The following is a 21103-nucleotide window of genomic DNA, read 5'->3' as shown; positions in this document are numbered from 1 at the left end:
GAGAAGAGATGTGCACAAGATCATTTCTTTTTAAGTCGTCGTCTAGGAAAACATGAGAACACCGATTTACAGAGTAAGGCACCAATCTGGCAAAGAACTTAAATACATGCTTAACTTTAAATACCTGAGCAATTCCTAACCTTAAATCTGTTCCCTTTTGTGTGTGCATTATGCTTTTTTTTAATTACATGATCACTCTGCCCCCTGCCTCACCCCACCCCCCCCACCAACACGCAATTCATTCAGCATACAGGATGGAGCACACTCCAGGAGTGCATCAGAGTTGCACAGAGAATGAGGCTGTTGACTGCAAGCCCCCTGTATCATTTGTTGTGGAAGTCAGAAGGTGTATATAAGTGGAATGAGGTGTGGAATGAAGCAGGGGATTGCAGGCAAAGAAAGAATGGTCTCATGGTTAAGACTGCTGAATGCTGCCCTGAAAAATGATTCTATCCCTGCCTCTACTATATAGTTCCTTCACAAGGATAGGCAAGTCACTTAAACCAAACTTTTCACAGGTGGTCACTAATTGCATGTTTCTTGTTTTCTGGAGACCCTGGGGTCTGATTTTCGGAACTTCTGAGCACCACTCAAAGCATCTAAATTAATGAGAACTGGGCTTTGAACATATAAAGTGCTCTACAATGCTAAGTACTTTGAAAAAGTCAGGACCTAGGTATCAATCCAGGCACCCAAAATCAGTGAAAACTTTTGACCTTGTATACCATCTCCTTACCTCATAGGGGTGTTATGAAGATAACTAATGTTTGTGAAACATTCAGATACCATAGCGATGAGTGTCATAGAAGGAAACATGAAAAAATTAGTAATTTTGTCTTCAGCGCAGGGTTTAAATAGTGAGGTGAGGAAGGCATGGGGCCAAACACTGAACGAGAAAATAAAATATTCAATAGCTCCTCACTAACTCCATTCTGTGCGCTGCATGAGTCAGGTACTATGGAAAAAACAGTATGTGAGCACATAATTAAAGACTGTATTATAATGGATGTGCACAAAGAGCTGAATTAATTAAGAGTTGCTTAATTCTGGCATTTCCCAACTTTTGAGTGCTTGACTTTGCAATCAGTGTTCTTCTAATGGAGTTTTTTGTGTGCGTTTTTTTTTTAAACACACTGTGTGAATTATTGCCATTCAGTTCAACACTATGAAGCCATTCAATGAGATAAACACAATTTATCAGGAACAATTAACAAACTAGCTATGGTATATAAATAATATGTATCATTAACATACATATACATCTCTTAGAATGATATAATTTTTTCAAAACATAAGTTAGCCTGTGAAAGAGAGAGAAATCTGGCGATGTAAAATACAATGAACTAAAAACGTCAGGAGTTTCACTAAAAGCAGACTTCCACTGTATACTGGAAATAACATGGTTTTTTTACCTGTTGGGTCTCTTGCAAGGGGATGGACTAGACTGGTTAGAGGAACTGGTGCTCAAAGTGCTGTCAGGGCTGCTTAACGAACATACACGGTCAATATTCATAGTGCTCTGGCAGGCTTCACAATCTAGGCTACCTTTACATCTGAAACAAAAAAAATTAAGTCAAAAATAAATACTACCTGTCATTTGGCATGTTATTAAATCCTTTTACACACAGCTAGCCTTAAAGTAATAGAGACAGATCTTTAATATGTTATTTAGTATTACACTGGAAAGGGAATGTGGCCAATCACCCAAAAGATAAAAAGCAATGATTCTTATTCCTGCTTATTGTTCCACTCATACACAATCTAAAGTTTTTTGAGTCCCTTTGGAAAGTTTGACCTAAATTTTTGAACTCTGAAGCCTAAAGTAATGTTCCTGAATGCATATTTAGGCACTTAAGTTCAAAATATTTAAAGTTCAGAATTTATAAATGCCCATTCAGGTATTCCTGCAGGTACACAACACCTTTGAAAAATTAGGTCATTTTTATTTTGGTGTCTAAATATGAATTAGGATCCTTAGGCAGTCAAAGTAAAAAAAAATTGGCCATAGCCCAGACCAAATCTTGCAGTCTTTACTCAAGTAAGTCTTCTGCTGGCTTCATTGGTTTGTTTTACGAAGAACTGTAGGCTATGGCCCTAGATAATTTGTAAAAAATGAAACAAAACAAAAAAACCTCTGTACCATCTCTGCCATAGAAGTAGCTGATTCTTTTCACAATTCCCACAACATGCAATGAAAATGAAATGTGGCATAAGTGGGGAAAGTGTGGACGAAAGTATGAGAAAGATTTTTAAAGCAGTCCAGGGTATTTAGTCACATATCTTCTATTAGAATTAATCTGAGCTATGTGGCACCCTGGACTGCCTTGAAAAACATCAACCAAATGTGTGTGTATATGAACACACACACACACACACACACACACACACACACGTGTCTGCATGTTCAATTTGTTGTACACTATCTCTAGGCTTAGCAGGATTTGATTTAAATGGGCAGATGTTGGTAAACATCAATTTCAGCTGACACTGAAATCAACAAAAAAAAAATATCCATTGGTAAGGATTGGGTGTCACTGGCCCTGCGGCAGTGCACAGAGCCATCTGCACCACTGCTGTCGCAGGAGTGAGTGAGTGGGCCCATGACAGGAGAATTGAAGAGGGCTTCTTGGACAGTCATGGGTTTGGCAACATCAGATCCTGGCAGGCAGAATGTGTAAGGAAGGCTGTGGACCTGATGGGTCAGATCAAAGACCCTCTCCTCCAGCCAGGGCTGCGAGCAGGAGGACAAGCCCCCAGCCATGGGGGAGGCCACCCTGCTGCTGCTGCATATCTCTGTCCCTGGATAGGAGCCATTCAGTAAAGGGGTGGCCTTCCCCATGGCCATGGGCTTGTCCTTATCCTCGCAGCCCTTGCTGGAGGTCTCTACTTTGACCCACCAGGGCCACAGACTTCCACTGACCTTGTGCCTGCATGAATCTGGTGTTGCCAGCTCTGTGATTGTGCAGGGAATCCTCTGCAGCTCCACTGTCACAGTCCCACTTGCTTACCAGCCAGGAGTGCAGGGGCCATCCCTGGGCAGGAATGGTCAGTAACAGGGTGGCCTCCCCCAAAGCCAGAGGCTCATTGTCCAACTTGCAGCAGTCTCTACTCTGCCAGGCCAAGACTGCAGCCTCCATGCACCTTGCACCTAAGTGTCTTTGGCCCCTTGGCCATGCAGAGAGCTCCTTGCAGTCCTACTGTCAGTGCTACATTAACCCCAACCATACCCCTCCTTAACTCCCCGCAACTGTAAAAATAAAAATAGTTAAAAACTGGGGGGATGATAAAAATCTATATTATCAAAACTTGCAAAAAAAAACCCAAACCCAAATACTGCCAAGCCTAACTACCGCTACTGAACATAAATGCTGGTATACATACAAACCTTACTTGTACTCAATTTACACATGGAAGTGAGTATTTTATATGTTGAATCTATAGTTTGTGTGCACAGGCAATGTGCAAAAATTATATGAACAATTAATTTTATATAAAAAACTGTACACATACTACAATCATATTTTGAAGATATGGACCTAAATTTTGATCTTCTACTTGTCTGTTTCAGAATCACAGCCTGAACAATCAGATAACATTAGGCTTCCTCAAACTTACGTTTAAGGAAAAGCCCCTAATTCACAGCCATAAGGAATGCATTCAAACAAAAATGACATCTTTTCTTTGATTCACAGCAATTTAATATGGAATAATTTATTTCATAACTTATTAGAGAAAAATCATTTTAGGATGGAATTTCTATTGCTTATACTCAACATCCAATTTCATACACAGATACATGTAATGCTACAGAGGTGGGTACGCATGAACAGCGCAAGCCAATATTAAGAAATGAAATCAATAAACATGCTATACCTAAGAGTAGTCAATTTTCAAACCTTAACAACTCATCCACTGTTATAAAAAGAATTCTAAACAGTCAGTCTCTGTTATGAATGCGCTGCTTGTAGCCTTCAGTTCCCAAACAAGATACTGCCATGGTGTTGCCTTTTCTACCAAAAAGGAGGAACATATTGACTGCGATTGTGTTTAAAATCAAATACTGACTACACATAGTAGCTGAACTAGAGAATATTGCTGTAATCGCTGCACACATTTTTAGTATAGATAACAGTTTAACAAAACTAGACTTATTTATAAGCTTACTCTCTCAGTGAATGTCTTTGTCCTGTATCGTCTTCATCTGTGTCACTACTGATGGTGATCACACTGACTGCTGGACTTGGAGAATCTGCAATGATGATAGCCTGGCGCTGTTTGTTTGAAACAGATGAATCAGGGTTCTGCCTGACAGATGTTTTGCAACAGTTCCTCTCCTGTCCTTTTGAGTTATGATTGTCCTGGGCTTCTATACAACTTACTCTCTTGACAGCCTTCACATTAATTATCTTTGGAGATATAAATGCTGAATTTTGGATATTGGTATTTTGTAACACGTTACTCCTGTGAAGAAGACACCTCATTAGACAGTTAGTAGAAACTTTGTAACATACTTGAAAACTTAATTCTATTCTTTTCCCCACAACTTAAAAAAGCCAAGTAGACTAAAACATCATCGTTATACATCCATGAATAAAAAACAAACAGCAAAACATAAAGCTGTGAAGATACAGGTAAATATATTGCATATGTGGAATTCCATAACAATGGCAAATTTTCCAGGTAAGTATTGCAAATTGCCTACAGGATTGTTCTGGATGCTGCAACATAAGGTCCGAGGCTGAGGACAGTGAAATGTAATACAATATGATGAAAGCACCATTCTCTTATAAAGGAAAGAAGGAATGAAGAAATGCTAGCTTGGGCACTACAGATATTTCAGTACTGATTCATTGGAAAGATTCTCACTGACATCAGTGGGCTCTGGATGACACCTTGTCTTAGCAAACACTACAAAAGGAGTCCAGTAGTACAACCACTACCATAATTGTTCTTCATAGTCTTGGTTTCTCCATTCCTAAAACATCCCATACCTTTGCAAACCACTTCTGTAGTAATGGGGCACATTTTCTCCAGTAAGCAGCTAAACAGTTTCTCGCTGCCAGCAAAAGAAAGACTATTCTTAATACTAGTCTAGCCATATTATGACCACTATTACATAACTTCTACTTATTTTTAATTCTTTGAACCTGATGAGTCCTCATGCACACAGATTTAGGAGCATCTAATTAGGATTATCTCAATATATTTTTAAACCCTTGCCAAAGGCTATTTAAGCACATATGTAGACAAAGCTGCTAGTATCACAGGCAGAAAGTAGATCAAAGGTAAAAAAAAAAAAAAGTTTATTTCCATTTCATGTCTCCCATCCTATCTACCAAAATATTTCAGAGAAATTGATACGGCAACTAGCTAGGTGTTTATTTTCAAAAGGGGCAACAGGACAGTTTGAGTACAGTCAATGACCTTACTGAGCATGCATTATTCATATCCCTCTTATCCACTGTACAAAGGTTGTGAAGCTGTGATATCAAAATCTACACCAAATAAAAATAATACCATTTTACCAACCTGTTCTGGCACAGTTTATTTCTCTTGGTAGCTGCAGGCTGTGGCCAGACAACATGTGCAATGCCCACACTAATTGGCTGCGTGGCAGACAAAGTTATTTGATTTAAGAGAGGCTGTGGCATCACTGAATTGTAATGGCTGCCATGAGGAATCACTTTTCTAAGGAGAGAAGAGGGGAGTTATTAGCTGTAAACTCTAACTCAAATCCATATTCTTTGTTATGCAAAAGTCGTAAGAAAAGTCCTAAGACCTACCCCCAGTCTCCAAATCTTTGTGGACCAGCCACTGGATCAGAGACTAGAGTTGTAGTAGAAGGAGCCACAGGTGTTATTTGTTGCCAAGCAGGAATCAATATTTGCTGAGTTCTATTAGACCATGGCTGTTGTGAAGTAAAGCAGATTTCATTAAGTGGCAAATGACCAGTATTTTTATTAGCTTCTTAAAACTCTGCATAAATACAAAACAGTGATTAAATGGGACACTTTAAGGACACAAACGTAATCTTTACAAATACAAGTTTTCTTAAGTGCCTAGTAATATAAAATTTGTAACAGCCATTTTTAAAATACACAATTCCAAATGAACCAACCTGAGACAGTACTCCTGCTTGTATCTGTAGTGGCTGTAAGGTAGGGGCCTGCGTCACCAATGGAACTGTATTATCTACCCTTAATGTGTAACCAGTAGGCTTACTGTGGTTTGTAGGAACTCCTAATGGGAAAAGGAAAAACAAATGAATTATACAAGCTTTAAACAAAATATTATGAAGATATAACTTGAGCAAAATGAAAAAAAATGAGGAGGAGATTTTTAATCAGACTACTCATTTTTCTTGCTATGCTTGTAATTTTGTTATACCACTGATTTAGACTTTTCAAACTGGATTAATCAATGTGATTTATCTTAGAGGAGATTTTGTTTCAGTACCTATCTGTTCAAGTGTGTGTTACTGTAATTTGTATAATCACTATGAGAACACATACTACAGAAAGAACTAATTATATTTTATCCTCACCAGAGTGACTCATGCGAAGAGCTTTCTACAATGCTGAGAGTTTTACTGTCTATTACAAATTTTCTCGGTTGAGGGCAGCGAAGCAAAAACGGAGGGAGGGGGGTAGGGGAAGAGATCAATGGCTAACTTCCCTGTACCTATGGAGTCCCATGGAACTCAATCACTTCCTACTCGCTGACATCTTTTCTTTCCACAATGTGTCCTTATCAGTTCCTCTAGTTATGCCTCTAAGGAAACCACATACATGTGACCCCTTCCGTCCACAGATGGCATATGTATTTCGTTTGAGAAAGCTACTCCAGGATTGCTGGAAGCACTTGAGAAGTGGGGGGCCACCAGCATGCAGACTGTGGCCCCGCCTCCTGCTCTACCCCTCCACCTTGAGGCCCCACCCCACCTCGCCCCACCTCTTCCCACCCCACTCCACTTCTTCCCCTAAGGCCCTGACCTCACGCTGCCTCTTCCCCCAAGAGCCTGCCCACTGCTCGCTCCACTTCCCGACCCCCTCATTGCTTGCCGTTAAGGCAGGAAAAAAAGTGGAGCTGACCCACATCCAGTATTTGCGCCCTGCATGTCCAACCTTTTTTTTATTTTGGGGAGGGTTAGCCTCCTCAAGCCTCTTATACAAGCTGCCCATGCTTCTGTCTGGTTTTAGGATCTTCTGTGGGGAATATCTGAGTCTCCCTACAGCCCATAAAATCTTTCCAGGGGAGCCCATGACAGTCAACCCACAACCTGCTTTTTTTTGTGTGTGTCCTGGCACTGTGAGCTGATGCACACCTGAAATATTATAGCAAGAGCAGTCCAGGAAAGACACCCTCTCTAATGTTCTATGAGTGTCTTAATGGCTTGTCATACCCACTGGGCTTTACCTGACTCAGATAGTCACAGATAAAAAATAGTGCAAAGTTTATGCCAGTCAATAATTTTCAGATGGCCTAACAATATAAATAGGGAGGAGGGGGGCAGTAATTTATTTTTTCAACAGCATTTTCTAATAGAACAGTTTTCTTTCACTGCAGGTTCTACTGTGAATGAGAATATGATGATTTTGACTTCTGGTCTTGCCTTTACATCACTCACACTACAGTCAATTACTAAGCCATACACACATGGATGACAGGAAACTACTGCCTAAGATTATAAATTCATTTATTCATTAAGAGTTTATTTTTTTTAATCTTTTATTTCAATCCACTGAACACCTTTGAGCATGCCACGTTGCTATACTAAGTTCTAACAGTTTGATGAAAGGCTTGGAATTTTAAAAAACTTGGTTGAGTAATTTCTTCCACCCAGCTAAATAGAGTAAAAGCACCTTAAATGCCAAGAGCAGCAAAACTCAGCACTTAGGATATTCTACACAGCAGCCAAATAGGGAATGACGAACAGCACCAAATATTGTTAACATTTCTCTTCCATCACCTCCCCACTAGAAACTCAGCTTGTTACATAGGTGCTGAAACCAATATGTTTGTTCCCCGCCATTCAAGCTATGCCTAAATCAGGACTCTAATTCAGCAGTTCAGCATAGAACTGAGAGCAGGCAATGGAATCCAATGACAACTATTTTTCCCGTACTATCTGCTTTTCAATATCCAATGTATTACTAAAATAATAACATGCATCTTTTAAAAAAAATGTACTATTAGCAGATAATAAATTACTTACCTATAATGAGTATACTCAGAAGGAAACAATCTGTGCATAAAGTTATATGTTTGCCTCAAATAGTCTAACATTTTGGACTGGTGTACTCAAAGCTTTCAGAAATTTCTGCAACCCAGGATAGAGGCAACAACCATGAATAACATTGTTGGTAACACCTGCTGGCTCAATCTTTATCTTTAAAAAGGGCAAGTTTTCTTGGGCTCTGAATTTAAGTAGAAAGGCTTTTCCTTAGCCTATGTCTATCAGGGTCTCAATGTCTTCCAGTTGGTGAGAAAGCATTAAGCAGGACTTAGGACAATTTACAAAGAACTCTTAACACCTGCAGTTCTCATAATGATTTTATTTTCCCTTTCAAAATCTGGCCATTTTCCAACAAGAACGCATGCCCTATCAATATAGGTGCATTACAGCAATGGGTAACCTCTTCAGAGAAAAGACAAAGATGAAAGAATACAACCAAACTGAAATCCAACACCCAAGTGTCACCTAAACCACCTTCTCCTCTCCATAATTGGCAGTGACTTGAGATAAGAGAAAGAGTTCTTGTCAAAACAGTTTATATCTGATGGGTTGATTTTAAAAAATACGAACAGCAAAAACTAGAGTCTTTTCTCATAAATATCTACTGTCAGATTCCAGATACCATCTGATACTAGTCCTTCAAACAATAAAACCTCTGTTTACATGATGTGTATGTGCTTGTTTAGGGAATAAAGCCTAATCTGTGTTCGTATACATATGTACAAAGGTACACATCCCTGTGGTATTCCAGTTATTTTCTAGTCTGCTTCAGAGGAAGTACTTGTATGCTAACATTGGCACCTCATAGGCTACCAAACATTTCCAATAACGGGGTATTAGGCATTATCTGACGATTTATTTTCAGGAATTCCAAAAAATCTATCTTAAATGGATATTACAGAATTATTATAAGGAAAGGTTCTGTCAACTTGTTATCTCCTTCCTGAAGAACAGTGCAATTTAACCAATATCTCCAAAGGTAAGGTGGAATAAATGTTATTGATGGTGCTGCCTCTAGGTGCATATTAAATGCTTAATTTTAGTGTTCATGTGATAACTGTAAATGATGTTTTAGCTAAAGATAAGAATAAATTACTCAACTTGAAACTGTCTCTCCATCTCCCACTTCTATTTTTTTCTCTATAAAAATCCATTTTCCTTTTTACGTCCTGTTTGATTTCCTCTCCCCCTTTCTTTTTGTTATTTTTGTCCTCTTCTGTATCTCTCTTGCCCCCCCCCTCAGCACTCCTGCTATCAGAGGGCCCATCCTACCACACTTTTCTAAAACCCCTATCCATTGCTCACACTTACAGAGATAAGCCTCTGAGAGCATGAATTTTCCTCAAGATCCACTACCCCAATTCCATTGCTACTCCATGCTCCCAAAGATAGATTCCTGGAGAGCATAAGCAATCTTCTGGGATAGCCAGTCTCCTTCGCCAGCCCCTGCATGGGCTGCAGGATTTTCTGGCCTGAAAGACCTGCTTTTTCCATCAGCCCAGAAGACACTGGGATTGCACACGCCAAAATATCATGCAGATACATGAATCGTTTGGGACTTGGACTCTCAGACTCCTCTGGGTTACAGTCATAATTCAGCTTTTAAAACATTGTTAGAATATTTGGCTAAAGCTGAATATCACAATTTTGGTAAAATTCCTACATAAAGCTGAAATTTAGAACTATCATAGAGCTAATACAGAAGAAATCAAGGAATCAGTTATGTGCTCTAGACCCGAATTTAAGGTTCTCATAGTAAAAGAAAAATTCATTCTGAGGGGGAACTGGACACAGATCCTTACACCTAAGTCACTGGCTCAGATCAGGCTTAGAGTGACTGTTTCTACCATTTTTTATTTTTCAGACTATTTACCCAAAAAGTAAAGCATTCTGCACTGATTATTTTGGTCTCATACTCGTTTGGGCGGTTACCAAGTACAGTGGTGTCCGACGCTTGACTCTCAAGATTCCAACTCTGTTAAGATTTGTATTTAATTATGAATTAAAAATATTTTCTGTGAATTGTAATTTTTAATCTGAAATGTTTGAGTCAGCCATATTGCTGCAAGGAAGATCTAGATGGGTTCCCTACCAAGCTGTGGGAGCCCCTAAGACAGCAGGATAAGTGCTCAGCTGGCTCTGCCAGAGTCTTGGGAAGCACCTACCAAAGGATAGCCCCCTTCTCCTCCACAGTTACCCAATGATAGCCTAAAAGAGGAGAACCAACCACCAGTTTTAGCTCTCTGATCCTATTATCCAGCCCAGGTTAGAGATATAGGTTGCTCAAATTGTGCAAGCTGGCTACAATCCTCAAGAGACCATAAGCCAGAGAGCAGCATGCTCAAGATACTCCTCTTCTCCACCCGACACATCCTATGCACCAGCGGCCATGGGGAAGGCATAAGAGCTCTATGCACATTGTAGATTCCCCAATAGTGGCAATTCCTTGCAAGAGACTTGGGGGTGGGCTTCTGCAGTGTCTGTGCTGCCCAAGTAGCATAATGGGAGCACAACAGGGCAGAGAACCTGCCACAAAACATGGCTGTGACCACCTGACCTTTTTGAAACAGTATGTTCAGGCTGCAATGGTCAGAGGCAACTATCCAAATTCATCATAATGACACACGGTAATTGTAGGATTCAACAGAGTGGTAATTACTCAGGTAATTATACATGCTGTCTTCATGGATCTGTAACGTTCCTAACTGAAATCTCAAGAGGTTTCTCCCTATTTTGCCCAAACTTTAAACCTATTTCACACATGCATAGCTTAAAATCCCATGCTGTTATCATCCTCATTTAAGACGAGGACTGCATAAGACTGCTTTGGACCTAGACAATGTCATTCTTTACAACTGGTAAGGAGGTTGCTGTTTGACATAAACAACACTCTACCCCACCAAAGGATGCCAGTACACTGTTCATGCTAGATTGGGGACAGAAATCAAATCTTGTTCTCCGATATTACAGAGCACAGTATCACATTATTATTTACATCTATGCCGACATATCTAAAAACAAGAAAGTATTTCAGATTTATGCTAGAAGCATAGCAGTTCCAGTTCATAGCAATACCTTTTGGCCTGGTGCTAGGATCTCTAGTTTTAAGAAGACAACATCTGCCCTGGAATCCCACAGGTAAAATGAGTGAATGAGCTCCTAAACTGCTGTAAGGAGAAAAAACTGACAATTGGATGTTAGGATATGGTATACAGACCTTCCTTTGGGCTGCCTTAATAGTGGTTTCTGTAACTTCTGAAAGCTTTGAGAGAACTCTAAATCATGTATGCTTAGAGTCACATAACCAAAGCTGAGTATATGTAACAACATTTACCTTCACAAAAATGAACATTATGAACTATACTATATTTTATGTTTTAACATCTGCTATCCCACCAAATCTGAAGGCATAAATGTAAAGGGTCAGAAAATTTAGCATCTCTCTCTCAAATAAAATGTGTGTGCTTTGCACTATAACGGTCTCAGTCAAACCGAGTCTGACCAGAAATCATGCTCTGCAAGTCTTACTCACATCATGAGTTAAAATATGTCAGCTTGATCTATACTACATATTACACTTCAAAAGTACAACAGGGCGGTGGCAGAAAGCTATCAAAACATTTTGGAGTGGCTAATAAATTTTAACATTCAATTTCATTCAGAAGGCTGTGGATTAAAATATGAGGCTAATTCACCTAAAAATGCAATGGTAGGACTTCATTATTATCCAGATAGATTTACTTAATCAAAAACATTTCCAGTTTCAGTTTGGGGAGTTTTTAATAGTAGATTTGTAAATTTCTCGGACAAAATTTATAGTAAAATACAGACAATTAACTACTCCAGTAACAGCTGCTGCTTTTCAAAATTCAGAAAATGAAACAATTTCAGTTAATCCTACCTTGGATAGGTGGGGGGCATATAATCAGTGCCTGTTGAAAAGCATCATTGCAACCAAACTGAGCAGTTCCTGCCTGCAGTGGTATTCCATGATGTAAAACTGAATGGGCAGATGTAGTTAATGCCTGAAACAATAAATTTAGCATGGATGACCACATTATATTAATGTATATTTTATTATCTGTCTCACTCTCTTTCTCACAGAGCAAATAATAAATAATAATTCCACTGAAATTGAAGTTTCAAAATATTTCAGATGAAGAAATACCATTTGACCACTGGAGGGCACTGTAATAAAGCAAACTACTTTCAGGATGACAAGTCAAAATCTCTCTGTTTTTTAAAATCAAGCTTAGAAAACTAACTTTTTCAAACTGAACAAAGTGAACAATACTAGGAAGCGAGAACAAAACGTACATAAGATTTTTCCACTACTGATAAACACAATGATTCCTGGATCATATTTTCAAATCAAAATGAGAAACTAAATTAATAGCCAAAAGTTCTTACCTGACTCCTCACTGTGCCAATTTTGGTGAAGTTTGCAGTCACATTAGCAGTACTGCCTGAGGCAACTGGTCTCATGAGTGGTGTTTTATTGCAATTACTTATGTCACATGAGTTAGATCTGTATTTGCAGACATCCATGATATGGAAACAAGATTTCACTCTGTTAAAAGGAGAGAAGAGTTAAGTAGTTTTGATTAAAATTTTCCATTTACAAAAATATAAAGTAATTCCACTGGAGGGAGGAGAAATGGTTCTGAAAACACAATCTCAAGATTAACATAATCCTGCAATTTGGAAGGGGGTTAGACTAGATGACCCTTGCGTCCCTTCTAATCCTGTGATTTTACGATTCTGTAAGGCAGGATACAGCTAGAATTATACTTAGGAGCTTCTCTTCTCTAAAAGCCCAAAACTTCTATGATTAATGGTAAACCTGTCGAATCTATGGTTCAATATCAAGAAAGATAAACTTTAACTATTTTCTGCTTCTAGTGTCTAACAGTATTGCGGAGTATCTGCTAATAACTGGGGTACCTACCAAAAGAAGATGATGGATTAGACCAGGGTTTCTCAAACTTCATTGCAACAAAAATTATTATAAGACCCCAGCAAGAGGGACCAAAGCCTGAGCTCTCCTGCCCTGGGGGGTGTGTGGGGGGGGGGGGGGCGGGTGTCGAAGCTTGAGGGCTTCAGCCCTGGACGGTGGGGTTTGGGCTTTGGCTTCAGCCCTGGGCCCCAGCAAGTTTAACAACAGCACTGGTAACCCGCGACCCACTTTGGGGTCCCGACCCACAGTTTGAGAACCTCTGGATTAGACATATGAAAGGTTCTCTCCTTTCTTAGATTTCTGTGTATCTATTTTATTTAGGAAACCATTGTTCAAGTATCTATTTCTAGCATTGCAAAAATACTTTAATTGGGCTTGGGAATGAGGGCCTGATTCTGTTAAGTTCTGAACACCAATTCTAGGAGAATGGAGGGTACTTAGTTCTTTTTAGAATCAGGCCCTAAGACTACTGGCTCCTCAGCATGGGGAACTTTGTATTCTAGGCATCTCAACACTATATAGACTTACATTCTATAAATTTTAAGTAACAAAATATATATACACACACACACCTATTTGACTGTAAAGCACTACTGTAGGTCTAACACAACACTGCTTTATTATTAATGTATAGAACATACTGGTTGCTGTGTGGAAAATCTAGGAGATGCTTCATGGTAACAAAGGGATGGTTCAGTGTCTCAACTGGAGTAATTCTTAAATCAGCATCAATCAGCAACATTTTCTTCAACAGACTGACAAATTCTCTTCTATCTGCCTTCTCTGCCAATAGGTCACTTCCTTCCAAATCCATCACCATGTTCACCTGGCATGGAATAATTAAAAAAAAAAAGTCAGATGAAACAAACATGCATACTGATAATACTTCCTTTGGTTCCTTTCATTAATTTTTTCCCCTTCAAAAGACTAAAATGTATTGCTTTTAAACAGCAGGGCCAAGTGAAATATTTGGAATTTATTAGCTTGTCCAAACATGTTTGTCTTGGGCTAATGAATCTGACCCAACAAACAGCCTTCAAGATTTTACTGTATAAATAACTGCTCTTCTGACAGTACCCGTGCACCTAACATCTATTGAAAGCCTTATACCAGCTGCCATTCCAAATTTGGGATTTGAAATTTAAGTCTGTTTAGGAGGTGGAGATTAGAATCCTTGAAAAAGAAACCCAATCATCAGTAGTACTTGTGCCCCACCTGCCTCAAATCATCAACCCTGGAAGTGTTTTCTTTCAACTGATACATTTTTAATCAGTGATGCTCACTCAGATTAGGGAACACATGCCACTGGAAGTCTACAGAGGTGGTCTAATCTGTCTCCAGCTCTCAGAACTAAGTTGAAGATTTTGCCAACCTCTGAAAAAATAGGAATAAAAGATTCAAAGTAACAAAAAACCCGAGATCCTCTTACTTATTTTTGCCTTGAAGGTGGAAAAAACTAAATAAACGCCAAGTATTACTCTTTTTTTTTTTTTAAGGTTGAGCTGTGAGAACAGAGCTAGTACATGAAGAAGACAACTCCAGATGTGTATAGTAACACCAGTCCTAAAATGGAATTGAGTATCTTCTTAGGATGTCAAAGAAGAAAGGGGGCGAGGAGATTTCCTTTTATTACTGATTAAGGCATATAAAGCAGCAGAAGTATAAGGATGCAGTTTAGTTAACAACAAAAGGGTTTGGGAAGCCGTCACTGTCTCTAGAGAAAGGATGAAGACAAATGATACTTTTATTATAGACAAAAACCTAGATATAAGAATCATTTTACCTGGATTGGTAGATGTTACAGTAGAACATGAAATATACTGCACAGTATTTAAGATCTTTTTCACCAAGACAAATGTAATTGCCAAAAATCACACAAGAACAAAGGAAGACAAGATCTATGCATCAAGGAACTAAATAGACAGGCACAGATGGTTAGTTTCCACAGGAGCAGACTAGGCAGGTACGGATGAATGGAAAATATTCCCAGAATGTACTCTAATTCACAAAAGATATCTGATATAAGTTTTTAAATAAATCACAGAATACTCACATGCACGATATCATCCAAACTGTTGAAAATATACTTTCTGGCCTCTTTAGACTTCATCCCTGTCTCTGTCTCATGCTCTTCCAGTGTCTTAAAAGGGGGGGAAAAAAAAAAAAGGTCAACTAAAAGGACACTGTTAGTATAAAATATTTACTGTTAGTAATCACGGTTTAGACAATTGAGAGACTTTTATTTTACATTTATTTTACTGTTATGCTTTTTGCTGACTTTTTGTATTTCAGTCAGTTTAGACAACAAAAATAGCCAATTTCACTTCCTGGCTCTTCTGAATAATCACAGTGCTGTATTATAGTATCTGGTTTGCAAACAATACAGGAAATAGCTAACACCTAATAAAAAAACCTGCTTTATGAAAACTTTATTGGTATTTGATTTCGTACATTAAATGTTTTTTTTTTTGTTTGTTGTTGGTTTATTTTACACATATACCTACCACTAACTTTTGGAACTAAACTAGGTGACAGTATCACTTTAAATAGAATCATTCCCCTTTCAATTTCTCTCTTCTTACAGGTTTTTGTTTTGTTTTCAAGTACATTTTATTTGTTCACAGCTACCGTGACAGAGAAAGTATCTGAAATATTAAAACATCATAAACAAAAAGACTTAAAGGACAAGTATATACCATGACGGTATCATAATGCACCAAACTTTCTGTTATAATTTCCTCAAAATAATATACCAGAATAAGTAAATAAAATAAAAAAACCCACCTGAGTCCCACCCTTATCCTGCAGTAGGGACTCTTGCACAATCCCAAAAGAAAAGAAAACACCACCGCTATTTAAAAGTAAATTAAAGAGATGCTTCCTCAGCATATTATCTAGACTAGATTCAGCAATGTTTTTCTTACTATCTGGAAAATTAGTTCAGCTGTGATTGCCATACATCAAAAAAATTTCCCTTTTCTCTCCCTCTAAAGAGTAGAGCAGGGGTAGGCAACCTATGGCATGTGTGCCGAAGGCGGCAGGAGAGCTGATTTTCAGTAGCACTCACACTGCCCGGGTCCTGGCCACTGGTCCGGGGGGCTCTGCATTTTAATTCAATTTTAAAAATGAAGCTTCTTAAGCATTCTAAAAACCTTATTTACTTTACATACAATGATAGTTTAGTTATATATTATAGACTTATAGAAAAAGACCTTCTAAAAATGTTAAAATATATTACTGGCACCTGAAACCTTAAATTAGCGTGAATAAATGAAGACTCAGCACACCACTTCTGAAGGTTGCTGACCCCTGGAGTATTGTGTTTAGTCTGGTATGGGAGATTTAACAATCTTAGGCTAGGTGTACACTAGGGTGGAGTGTCGACCTAAGATACGCAACTTCAGTTAGGCAAGTCAACCACTGCTGCTCCCTTGTCAACTCCATTTCCGCCTCTTGCTGCGGTGGAGTTCCAGAGTCGATGGCAGAGCGATCAGGGATCAATTTTATCACGTCTACACTAGACGCGATAAATTGATCAATAGATCTATCACTACCCGCCGATCTGGCGAGTAGTGTAGACATACCCCTAATTTCCAGAGACAGAAGGGTGACTTGTCTTGTATCCAACATAAAAAGATAAATTCTCTAGCCAATAAATGCCCACATTCACATTCATTAATACTGAAAGAGATCAGATGGAAGTTAAAGTGAGATCCAACAGAAATATCAAGGTTGGAGACCAGGAATAGCCACACTGAAGCACTTAAAAAGCTCTAATATAATCTGGGACTAAAAGGCATTCATTAGTGGACAGTGGCACCAACAGTACACCCAGTTAGCAATCCTCACTTTGCATTTTAAGCATACTAAGCAAAATACACCAAACAACTTACTATGGAATGACATTTTATTTTGCTTCTATTGCTTCAGAATTTCATGACCATTCATCAAGATTTAACTCCATTTGTTATCTGTACTTGGCTCTTTACTCAATACTGCCTAAGCCTTTGTGGGTCTCTCCCCAGAGATAACACAGGAGCTACTTAATTCTTTATACAGCAGAGAAATTAAACCACATATGTCTGGGGGGTTGTCTCACATACAGCGCTACAGTGCAGCTGCACTGCTACAGTGCTTTAATAAAGACGCTAATACGCTGAAGGGAGAGCTTCTCCCACTGGGGAGGAGGATTAGCTACGCCAAGAGGCAGTAGCTATGTTAACGGAAGATATCCCGTTGACATAACCTTGCCTATGAAAGGGATTAGGTCAGTATAACTATATCGCCTAAGGGTGTGGATTTTTCACACCCCTGAAAAATACAGTTATACCAATATAGCTTTGTAGAGTACAGCTGGCCTACGATTACTTAGATAGGAGACATAATTCTATCTTAGTTTTGCAAATTTGTGAAGATCTCCATGTTGTAAATAAGAAACCTTAAATTTGGCCTGTGTGTGTGTATGCAGTATACTATTTTTTCAATTACTTTATACTTCTTACCTTTAACCTCCAACCAGAATATGATGCATCTGTTTCTCTACAGAAAAATCTTGCAGTTTTCGTTCCCATGTTCAACAACTGCTCTCCTGGCAAACCTTGAGTCTGTGAAATGTAACGAATCTGCGGGAGGAAAAAGTAGAAGGAACTTAACTTCTTGTTTTCAAATCATGATCTACAAAGATAGAAACTTGCACTTCATCATTTCCCACACGAAAAAACGCAAAGAGGACTAAGAGTGGGCAAACAACTCTTATACAGGAGAGAAACAGCACTTTAAAAAGTTTTGTATTAGTCTCTCCATCTATTATCAGGAGAAAACCCTAAATATCCAAGCATCTAAAGTGGTATAGTTAAACGAGGACATAATTTTGGTCAGCAATGAGTCTTTTATTTACATTACTTACTGGTTCAAAACTACTGCAAACTCTGCAATAATCATGACTCCATATGCATGGAATGCTCTCCAGGAGCAGTTTCACAAAGTCACCATCCTCCCCTCATTCAAATCCTTATTAAGACCTCTACTGAGGCCTTACAGATAAGCTCAGGAAAGATGTTTGTTCCATTCAGAAGAGGACACGAATACTCAATTTTCCCCCTTATAATTAACATACAAGGCACTATTCTTCTAATAATTCAAAAATCATGTTTGAAACCAAGTGATGCATGGGGTCCCAGCACAAGTAACATTTTACAGTGGGATGAGTTAGGTGTATGCCACAGTTCTTTCAACAGGTATTAAAAGAATTTCCATGTTGTTTAATGACAAGACCATATATATCCACAGTGATAAAAAGAGTTAATTTTTTGTTCCATTTTCTCCAAACATTCTGATGATTGCCATTTTGCAAACGTGCTATATAAAAATGTTAGACCTCTCTTGATACAAGTGTTAACGCCCCACAGTCCAGCCAAACTTCACTTGGCTACTCACATTCTACCCATCTAAAATTGTCCCTGTGTTTTCGGTTAGATATAGTATTCTTTGGAAGTTTTTTCACTTCCTTTATATGTTGCTGTGCTCTGTTACATAGTGAATATGTATATATGTCCCATTCTATGCATCCAATGAAGTGGGCTGTAGCCCACGAAAGCTTATTCTCAAATAAATTTGTTAGTCTCTAAAGTGCCATAAGTACTCCTATTCTTTTTGCGGATACAGACTAACACGGCTACTACTCTGAAACCTGTCATAGTGAATGTGTGTTTCACTCCAAAGAAGGCTGCATTTCAGCAGTGAGTGAAATTTCAAGATATTGTTTGTCAAGTACTTTGGAATCCTTCATTATATAGGGCCTGATCCAACATCCATTTAGAACAGTGGGAGTATCTCTGTTGACTTCAGCGGACATTGTATTAGGCCTATAACTAAATGTATACCAAGATGTTTTACTGTAATTATCCATAAATTACTATTAGTATAGAAGGTATGATAGGTGTTTTTATATATATATTTCTTTCAAAACAGTGAATATTATTAACAAGCCACACCATCATACTATAATCATATCATTTCACAATCATTTATTTCTTTTAGGTACTGCAATTTTAAAATGTTGGATCATCAGAAATATTTAAAAGTGTCAAGGATTTGACTTAAATCCTTAAAAACATGACAGAGTAACCAAAGCTAAGACTGATATTTTTACCTTAACTCACATTGTTGTGCATGAGTATTGTAGGGATCGAAGAACATCATACGATGTTCAATATGAGAATACGTTACAGCCTTCTCTTTATATTTTCTTTCTGTTGTGAGTTTAAATCAGATCTTTAAATGTGAGCTGAACCTGAATTTTCTGTGTGGCAAATTACGAGAGAGAAAATATGATTTTGAAACCACAACCAGATACTTCTCCACATTTTGTACATTCCTCATTAACTTTAAAACAGTGCATACAAAGAGGGTAACTGACTGATTCATTCCCAACTCAAGCAGCCTTGTAACCCACTGTTAACTCTATAGGGACACAGGTGAAGTGCTTCAGAATAAAAAGTGTAAAAGATACGATTAAGAATTTCAGGTTAACTGGAGTCTGTATTATAGAAATAGATGAGCTGCCAAAAAATCCCAAAAGACCATTATATTTTTTCCTTTTTTTTTTTAATTTGCCAACTATATTAACAGCAATAATTTTGGCAGACATCCTTGAGACCATGTAATGATTTGATGTAGGTAACAGTGAAGTCCTGGAATGTGTTTCCAGTAGCAACATTCTGTGAAAGTGAGATTGCCATATTGATATTTAAATCCTCCCTTGTAATATTTCTAGTTATTTTGGGCCGATTTTATTTTGCAAACAATATTTATAAATGGTTTGGGGGAGTGGGTATATATAAAACAATGACAGTAGTATTTAGAAGAGCTCTTCAGGGGATTTTCACTATTCAGTTCTAGAATGCCCTAAACAGTACCTCTGGTCAGCTAAATATTGGATAAAAAATAAGATCCACTTCAATTTAGGCTTAAACAGTTTCTTTTAGTCTTTATTTTGTACATTTTAAGACAAAGCTATTATCCCCTATAGAATTACTTATACATGCAAAAACAGATAAGGCAAGAAAGATAAGTGATCAAATTACCATCCTCAGGGACAGGACGACTTTCTTTAAATCCCTAGTTTCTATGTTCGACTATTCTTCCCGTGTCTCCTCCACTCTTTTTTGTCCATCACCTATCTTTTACCCCTTGGTTCCATAACTTTACCAGGTTACCTCAATTGTGTACCTATCTATTCTAAAATTCTAATTAAAACATTCTCATGCATAAATTACAACTAACCTAAATTAATATTTTTGCTTATCCCGCTAAAACTTCCTTTTATCTGTCTATTTCTATCATCTATTCTCTGCTGTCAATCCCTCTGGTTCCATCCAGTTGCTTTTATCTTACTAGTCTGTTTTTGTGGCCCTGGGTTTTTATTTGTTAGCTGTCTTGCTGGAGGGAGAGGGGTGGGTGTACCTGGAGCTAACAATTCTCTCATAACACTTTCTTCAGTCTGATATTTGCATAGATAGAGGATTTTACAGATAAGAGACACAAACCAGGTTTCCTGGTTTACACAACACTCAAGCATTTTCAGCTAAGTTCTGAACAGCTGCATCAGCAAAGAGAAATACAAAAGGCAAAAATTCCTTTATTATTTATAATACTACATGTGAATATTCATTTCTCTAACATTATTTTAATATATATATTTGACTAACAATTAATTACGTGGTTTTATAACATTTCCCTGCCTTGAGGCATCTGATCCTTGGGCAAGTGCCTTACTTTACTTAGAACTGTGTGGTAAGGTTATATAATCCAACATTTATTTTTGTCTGTTTAGCAGGTCTCCAAGCATGCATTTAATGTTATGACACAAGCATTATTACAATGATTATTTCTTGTACTAGTAGCAAGAA

At 38.1% G+C, this 21103-nt stretch overlaps 1 protein-coding gene across 5 annotated transcripts in view; it reads right to left on the bottom strand.

Annotated features, from left to right (window-relative positions):
• Positions 1 to 21103, bottom strand: part of HIPK3 (homeodomain interacting protein kinase 3) — a 139755-nt gene that overhangs the window by 14808 nt on the left and 103844 nt on the right. For 4 of the 5 annotated variants that reach the window (XM_030560292.1, XM_030560290.1, XM_030560293.1 and 1 more), the window contains exons 4-14: positions 17696 to 17815; positions 15247 to 15333; positions 13835 to 14019; positions 12647 to 12806; positions 12138 to 12261; positions 11312 to 11419; positions 6119 to 6240; positions 5784 to 5908; positions 5530 to 5688; positions 4165 to 4461; positions 1413 to 1553 (exon numbers count right to left, since the gene is read on the bottom strand). In XM_030560292.1, the coding sequence (XP_030416152.1) occupies positions 1413 to 1553; positions 4165 to 4461; positions 5530 to 5688; positions 5784 to 5908; positions 6119 to 6240; positions 11312 to 11419; positions 12138 to 12261; positions 12647 to 12806; positions 13835 to 14019; positions 15247 to 15333; positions 17696 to 17815 (1628 nt within the window). The remainder of the gene's footprint in view (positions 1 to 1412; positions 1554 to 4164; positions 4462 to 5529; positions 5689 to 5783; positions 5909 to 6118; positions 6241 to 11311; positions 11420 to 12137; positions 12262 to 12646; positions 12807 to 13834; positions 14020 to 15246; positions 15334 to 17695; positions 17816 to 21103) is intronic. The other variant, XM_030560294.1, reaches the window with a different exon arrangement.

This window comes from Gopherus evgoodei, chromosome 4, assembly GCF_007399415.2.
Source record: "Gopherus evgoodei ecotype Sinaloan lineage chromosome 4, rGopEvg1_v1.p, whole genome shotgun sequence".
Classification (NCBI taxonomy): Eukaryota; Metazoa; Chordata; order Testudines; family Testudinidae; genus Gopherus; species Gopherus evgoodei.
This window is presented reverse-complemented; position numbering and strand designations above follow the sequence as displayed.